This window comes from Cryptotermes secundus, unplaced genomic scaffold, assembly GCF_002891405.2.
Source record: "Cryptotermes secundus unplaced genomic scaffold, Csec_1.0 scaffold18385, whole genome shotgun sequence".
Taxonomy (NCBI): domain Eukaryota; kingdom Metazoa; phylum Arthropoda; class Insecta; order Blattodea; family Kalotermitidae; genus Cryptotermes; species Cryptotermes secundus.
The window spans coordinates 3,970-12,456 of NW_019731789.1; the positions used below are offsets into that span (position 1 = coordinate 3,970).

The following is an 8,487-nucleotide window of genomic DNA, read 5'->3' on the forward strand; positions in this document are numbered from 1 at the left end:
GCACTATCGCTATTTCCACACTTTACAAAATCACGCTCTTTCCCAGCCCACAGTGTCGCCACTAGCATTTGCCTTGTAACGGCTTCTAACAAAGACTATTGCTCTGCTGTCGGATTCCAGTCTTCTCTGAATGGCGACTCCATTCCAACTGTCGGCACCGTTTCTAACAGAACCTCTATTGTTACATATGTATCCATTTCCGTGGGAACGTGTTTGCTAAGCCGTTGCCTAGAACCGGCTTTTACTTCCAGAGATGCCTCTGCCTTCAGGCTGTGTACTCACCATAGACTCGCATATCCGCGGAGTGGCTGACCTCTCCTACGCGATTGGTCGCTGTGCACCGGTAGATCCCGCCGTCTTCAACCTGAACGTTGCTGATGTTTACATGACTGATGACGTCACCATGAAGAGTTACATACTGACCAATAACAAACCTGCGGAGAAGAAAACTACAGACCAGAGAAAAATCTTGTCCCTATAGGGACTCGAACTGCGACCCCTCCGCAATCCAGCCCGTAGCCAATCGCGTTATCCCGGCTCTGAATATGTGTTTACAAGACATTATACAGGTTTCGACATCATGTTGAAATCATTCACTGGCTATCGCAATTAAACTTTATCCCACACAAGGTATGAATGTTTGGTATGTGTATGCGTTTATTCTGTGTTTAGGTAGAGGCCTTGCGACGAGCTGATCACCTGTCCAAGGAGGCCTACGTCTGCAAAGATGATCAGTGAAACTCAAAAATCTGCCCTATGCTCCAAAGTGGGAGCGAGAGGAAACAAAATTGACCACAAGTTGCATATATTTCGTAGTTCTATCACCAAACAATGCTTCATAGAGCGACACCAATTTCTCTCCACTTTCACAAATTCGCATTGTCGCCATGTTGATACTGTTATTACCGCGGAGTGCAGTTTCACGACGGACGGACAGACAGACACATGTATCTCCGCGTTACGTCCCTCGGAAGGAACATTTCGTCTGAAGTTCAGGTTTCAAAGAACGGGAGTCTCTGCTCGTAGCTACCTGTCGCTTTGCGGCAGCGGGAAGCCGTCCAGATGCCACGTGATATGAGGCGTTGGGTTGCCAGTCGCGATGCATTTGAGAGACACGGGAGGTCCTGGCTGCATCGTCTGGTAGATGAACTTGTACAGAAGTTGAGGATGTGCAGCTGCAATGCAAGATATAGTCCGTTTGGAAATGTATTGCTAACAACTGCCACACAGTCATTCGTGCAGGCCGCAGGAAAGACCACAACACATGACCACAGGAAGAATCCCGAGAAAAACAAGAAAGCATATTGGCAACACAAAACAAAAGGAATACAACACAGAGCAAAAGGAGGAAATACATATACACCTTTTAACATATAACTCAAATTTAATTCCAATTAGAATATCTTAATATTCTTAAAAATTTTAATTTTAATATTTTTATTTTTAAGGACTGCATCCTGTTGCGTTATACAATGAACATATATAATTTTTATCGCTTACGCAACAATACTTTATTATTTATTTATATAGCATGCACTACATGTACAGATCGTGTACTCTACCCTTACAGACAACTGGACAGGCTGACAAAACTTTTTATTTTACAATGAACGAGTTGTACGTATAATACAACAGTCTGTTGCACCTGCTGAAGCTGGTTCGCTCGCAGATTTCTTCTTTTCTACCCTGAAGATGGAGGCAATACGTTCCTCCGAAACGTCGGTTAACACAATTTGTATACGGCGCCACATCCCAGAAGACGGCTTTCTTAAAATTATACACTGCTTTACATTGCATTCGCCGACACATCGTGTTTCGAGCACAAAGGCACAGACTAACATAAAATACGATCGTACGTCGGGGAAACACAAGAAAAAGGTCCCGAGGAATATCCTGAGATGATCATTATGCCACCCAGAGTGCTACGTACGCGATGCACGCTACATACGCTGTGTTCGCTACACGAACAGAAAAATATCTCCCTTTATTGCCAATGTGACTGGCTACACAGACTTCCGTACGCTACGTACTCATGTTCCCTATGTTAGCTGTGTCGCAGAGTGTACACAGCGTACGTAGCGTACGTGGCGAACATAGCGTAGCGCTCTGTGTGGCCAAACCTTTATTCCGCGCCGCATAATACACTGCAAAGAAGAGCTGAACGCTGTGTACTCATGCAGCAGACAAATGAAAATTGGTCGGCCCCTCCAGTCGCGATACCCCGCAACACATAAAGAATGCTACGTATGTTGTGGCATATTTGCTCAAAGGAAGAACCGTGGAACCAGAGAAACAGCAATTGCTAGGTAACGGCTGTGTAACACTCAACAGTGGAGTAAATGGTGAGAGCGACGTTTTCTGTGCGGTCCGTGCCGAGGCCATATAAAAAGGACCGGCTTCCATCGTTCAAGTGACTAGACTGCCGTTGTAACGAAAGCTACTAAAAACGGGGCAAAATCTGCTGTATTGATTCTGGACTGACAGATGGCCTGTATATATTGTATATATATTTTTACAATATTTAACATGTAAATGTAAACACCATTTACGTTATGACAAATTACTTACTACTGTAGACAATGTCTCTGACAAAAGACAGATCCGTCCTCTCGTCAGAGAGGGCGCCCCCAAATAACAAGACTGTAACTGTATTAGATTCGATACCAAGACTGACTGACCGTCAGTCGCAATGTGACTTTGACTTTGATTTAATAGACAATCTTGATATGGCAGTTAGGAGGACAGGAAATTGGTGTGAGATGGCCTTCAGCATGCGAGAACGTAATACCGGGAGCAGAGGATAGTCTCAGTTGGAAGCCGCTACCAAACAACGTGAATGAGAACACCATTTTCTGTGTGACAGTGATTTTAAAGACCAGTCACTATTTTCGTGTACAAGAGTCCAACAAATCCGATATCCAGTCCAAATCCCGTTTACAGTCACTCTATCACGTGACAACATAAACTCGAAGCTGAGGGTGAAACATGCTAATTAACGTAAGCAAGAAATGACTCCTGCAATATTTATTGGGGCAGAAACCAGAACGCATGGTTACGAACCTCAAGTTACAGCAAGTGTCGGGACCTAGTCCTTACAGATTGTAGGAACGGAAGGATTGCACGGATTATCTAGAAATAAATTGAATTGCCACTCATGGTGCCAGTGTATAGGTAAATAAACATATTGTAAGGTAATTCGACAGTGAAAAATTTGTCCGAAACTTTTAAAATGTCACCGTTTTAATCACAGTCTAGGATTGCCCAAGTAAGTGAGCAGATTTTAAACATTTTGGACAAGCTGTATGCAGTCCCCTAAAATTGCTCGTGCTTTAGAAAATGTTTGCTGTGAACTGGGGTTGCAGTTTCAAGTAATTTTGAGACATACGGGGCTATGTGGAGATCATAAGAAGCTTTTGATGTACGTCACGGGGGAAGAGAGAGTGGGGAAAACTGTGGACGTTTCAATGCAGGCAATTAGGGGATTAAGGGACTTTACTGGAAATGTTCAGGCTGTAACTGAAACCTTGAAAACTCTTCCAAGAACAGTTTCAGTGTTGAAGAAAGCAGTCTTCTGGGATTTGGCACCGTGTATATGTGGTGTTAACCGACGTTTCGGAGGAACGTATCGCCCCCATCTTCAGGGTTGAAGAAAAAGTATAAGTAAATCTGCAAGCGACAACACCGTGAGACACGGTGCCAAATCCCAGAAGACTGCTTTCTTCATAGTCACCGCCGTGAAAGCCTCAAATCTTACAGTTTCAGTGTTGTCTCCTTCTAGAGCTGAGAGCGAAGGCGGGCACGGCAGCTCATGTGCTCGTTTCCAACCCATCCAGCATTTGTTTAGAAACTCCAGTGGCCCAACCAGAGACGTGTGCAAATTGCTGTGCATATTTTAGGTTAAGGGAACTTTCGAGTAACGAACAGAGCAATTCCGGTTTCTCTCGTCGACCCCTTTGAAACGTGTTTCTATAAAAACAAAGGTAACAAAAAGGTATTTTCTAAATTCTAAATTAATATGATTAGGCTCAGAGTTGCTGGGTTTTGGGGATCCATCCATCCTCCGTATTCTAGAGACTAGAAAACACAAACGTTTCGGAAAGTGGATCTCTTTCCGCCCTCAGGCCCAGGTCCAGGCCCAGTGATTGAGGTTTGCTCTTTCTAAGGGACACAGCTGAGTAGGTGTCTCCCCCACATCTCACCTGAGGACGGAAACGCTGCGTTTTCTAGTTACTAGAATACCAGACTATGGACTAAGTGCGAAAATCCAAGCGTCACAAGCCTTTAGAATCTTGCACGATTAGGGTGTTGCATAATTGTGTTGGAACTAACTTTCTTGCGCACGTCTGTACTGGACTTGCTCCTGCAAATGCTCATAACAGCTGGCCAAATTATATATTTAAAATAAATATTCCAATACTACCCCAGCTTAGATCAGATTTAAAATAATTTTTTTTTCTATTACCTACGAGTACATTACTGAAACTTAATGATGTCCCTTTAACAGGCCGCGGACGCCGGTAAGGTTGAGTCGTCGAGGCTCCCGCAATTTCTGTACAATCGCCTCATAGGTAGCGATGAGGTTGCCACTGTACTACAGCACACATAAATTCTTCAAATCACATGCTAAGTTTTCTCTGTGCATGCTGACTGAAGCCTCAACTGAACTGCAGACTGACGTCTCTAAATTCAATTGCCTTTAAAAGTCTGAGTCTGAGTCACACGTCACGACCGACAGCCATTAGGCCACTCTGTCTTGGAACAAAGCACCCGTCTGGGGCTTACGACTACATTTTTATTACTGTCAGACATTTGTGGGTTTGTTGAGGTGCGGCGCTCTCTCTAATGCGAGGACAGGTCTGTCTTTTGTACATGCTGCTGGCCCTTGCCAGCGCAGTCTTTCTCGGATCTGAGTCCCGTGGGACTCGCGACTATATTTTACACTCTTAGATTCGAGACTTCCATTTTCATCGCCTCTTTTGACTAGCAGGGTTACGGTGGAGGTATTCGACCCCGCCTCCACACGGGTATGCTTCAAGTGACTTTGCTTTTACTTTTTATAAACTTTAGGCACGGACCGCACAGAAAACACAGCTCTTCTATTGTTGTGTATATTTGTTTAAACGGAAACGCGTTTACTCAACTGTTTCACAGGAACGGCTGTGCACTTCACATATCGTGACACCTCCTCTATTGTTGCATGCAGGTGTTGCCTAGCAGCGGCTGTTTCTCTGCGTTCACAGTTCTTGCTTTGAGCTGCCTTTCATGCAGACTCACTAGCGATACTCGATCTAGGTTGAAAGTAATCAATTCTGTCGCCGGCATAAGGAAGAGATTGAACAGAAGAGTGTTGTAGATTACAAAGCACGGTTTCTGAGAAAGTGGAAGGGACTGCAGACGTAAGCATATTACGTACCTTGTTGAATTATTTATTGCGCATTTTCTTAAGACTCAAGCAGAAAGTTTTATATGGTCTGGAGATTGAAATTTCTAGACGAGCTCTTCATGCAGGATACGACGAAGTTGTGCTCTGGTCTCAAGGAAGGCCGGGGACTTTCAATAAGTCACCAAAGTGTGCAGCATATAGTTTCGTATCAACATTACTGATTTCAAACAGCATAACTTTCTGTTCGAAACGATGGGAGAGGCCTCCATGTTGGTATCTCGCGGATCTGAACTGCTGCATTTCAAGACCTTGCAGTGGCGCACTCTGTTCACATCTCCGTTAAATGAAGGGTCTGTCGGAAGTGAAGGACAACAAAAGCGGACTTTCTCCGAGCGGATTTAATATCCGGGGGCTGTCTGGTTCGAACACTGGGCGAGCTGAGGTTCGGTTGCCTATTGTAGTCCCTGAGATATTTTATTACACTACAGTTTCTTATTCCTGGTACTCATTTCTGTTAGAGGCTGAGTAAACCCCAGGGCCTAGTGCGTCTGGAAAGATTAGGTCAACTGAAAAGAATCCAATGACCTCATCGGACTTGAACCCGCGACCTTCCGGCTTGTTAACTAAATAATTTTTCTGGGGAGTAAAGCGCGGCCGGCGCGTAAGGCTGACAACCTTACCGCCATCTTTGAGCCGATTGTCAAGGTAATGTGGGACCCTTAACGTCTCACAACCCTATGGGCCTTCACGGCCTGGTACAGGGGTAGCTTTACTTTTTACAGTTTCTTATAACGTTCTTGAGATCTAATATTTATTATCATTCTGTTATATATACACAGTGTGCGACAAGTTAATTCCCGGAATGGCCGCAGCGTGTCGCTGGGGTGTTGAGTCAGACAAATGAGTAGTTCATTCCCAAGCCGCGGTATAATGTTGGCGGGAAAATGATTGACAATAATCTTGAACAGCGGATAAACATTAAGTTTTGTGTGGAGATTGGTAGAAGTGATGGTGAAACGTTAGCCCTATTAGCAGTGGCTTATGGTGAATACGCTATGAAATAATCGAGTGTTTATGAGTGGCACAGGCGGCTCAAGGAAGGGCGAGATGTGCTAGATGGCCCAAGAAGTGGGCAGCCAAACACTCAAAGGCCAGATGCAAATGTGGACCGAAAACGAACCTTGGTGCGCTCAGATCGACGATAAGGTGAGAGTAGTAGCAGAAGAATGTGATATGGTGATAACAATAATAATAATAATAAAGCTACTATCCCTGTAACAGGCCGTGGAGGCCCAGAAGGTTGTGAGATGTTGAGGCTCCACATTTTCTGGACAGTCTGTTCACAGATGGCTGTGAGTTTGTCAGCCTTACGCGCCGGCTGCCCTTTACCCCCGGGACTTTTTTGGTACTCATTTCTGTTAGAAACTGAGCCGACTCCAGGGCCATAGTGCGGCTGGAAGGTTTAGATAAATTGGAAAAGTCCACTTCATGGGGAATCTAACCTGCGACCTTCCGGCTTGTAGCACAGTGCCCCAGAGGAGGCGAAGTGTTCACGGAGAAGCACTGCAGCACCAAGAAGGCGCAAGCTACGAGAGACTAGACCCTGTTGCACTGTGTACACACACACTTCCGTCTCCCTTGCAACTCACTCTGAAAGTTTTACATTCAAAATTTCAGTTTTCAGAGCTCATAACTCTTCCAGGTTGTATATCTTTGTCACGTCAGGCGCGTTAAATCTGTTTCGGCGAAACTGCTGCAACTCGGTCCTTAATTTTATTTAATCTTAAATTTGATGGAAAATTTACTTATTTTTTTTGGTGGGGGGGTGTTGGTAACTGGTATACATTTTCTTTCTACGCGTATTCGCGTACGCAGTGCCGTGTATACTTGGTGTGTGAACTGTGACAAATAAAGACATAAAACCTGGAAAATTTCAATTTTGAATTTTAGAATTTTGTAGGCAAGAGGTAGGGGCAAGAGGTAGCGTAGTTTGTTGAGGCATTAGCTACAAGCCCTCGGGTTGCGAGTTCGATTCCCGATCAGGTAATTGGTTTCATCAATTGAACTAATCCTTCCAGCAGCACTATGGCCCTGGAGTCAACTCAGCCTCTAACAGAAATGAGTACCAGGAATCTTTCTGGAGGTAAAGGGAGGCCGGCGCATATGGCTGATAACGTCGACGCCTCAGAAACCTATGAGCCTCCACGGTCCGCTACAGGGATAGTTTAATGCGATTTCAGCAGTGCGGTGACTCACCTCCCAATCGCAGCTGCACAGAGCTCTGCGCGCTGTCGTCCTCACTGCGTACCAGACACTGGTACATGCCAGCGTCCTCCCTCTGCACCTTCTCGAGGACGAGAGCCTCCCCTCCAGGACCAACGACGTGTCCATCCTTCAGCCAGGTTCGCGTGGCAGGAAGGTGAGGGGAGGACCCACTGACGTGGCAAGTGAGTGTTGCTTTGCCTCCTACATCCACGGTGAGCTGCCCCGACGGTTGTATGACAACGTTTAGAGGCGACGTGACGTGTAGGACGACGTCCATGCGTTCCACCCCTGCGGTGTTGTTGGCCACACATACCCACCGCCCAGCGTCACTCTCCACAACGTGCTGGATAATCAGGCATTCCCCTGCTCTGTATATGCGGTCGTCTGCTTCTGCAAGGGCGCGCAGCTGGTGATGGTCTTGGCGAAACCACCTGCAATACAGAGTGACTGGCTTCAGAATCCTCGAGTTGCATGGCCATGACTTTTGTTCTCTCTCCTACATGTACGTGTTTAGAAATGGGGCCTCCTTTTCGACTAGGGATGGGGTACCTGTTTCGAAATGGGGCCTCCTCTTGGATGACGGAGGGGGTATGTGTTTAGAAATGGGGCCTCCTATTCGAAGAGAATGGGGGTATGTGTTTCGAAATGGGGCCTCCTATTCGAAGAGAATGGGGGTATGTGTTTCGAAATGGGGCCTCCTCTTGGACAGAAGAGAGGGGTACGTGTTCCAAAATGAGGTCTCCTATTTGACTAGGGGAGAGGTCGGTATTTCTATGAAGGCGCCACGTTTGTTACACCGCAGTATCAGCACGAATATATCCGCGCTGTCACGGCGTCCA

General features: G+C 45.8%; 1 protein-coding gene across 1 annotated transcript; it reads right to left on the minus strand.

The window, feature by feature from the left end:
* Window positions 1-282: 282 nt before the first annotated feature.
* LOC111867344 (Down syndrome cell adhesion molecule-like protein Dscam2) lies at window positions 283-8,079 on the minus strand (the record flags this gene model as incomplete). Its single annotated transcript, XM_023857113.2, is given in 3 exon segments — window positions 283-434; window positions 1,031-1,175; window positions 7,640-8,079. Coding segments are annotated over 3 exon segments (737 nt in total), but the record flags the coding sequence as incomplete, so codon positions are not given.
* Between the last annotated feature and the right edge of the window lie 408 nt (window positions 8,080-8,487).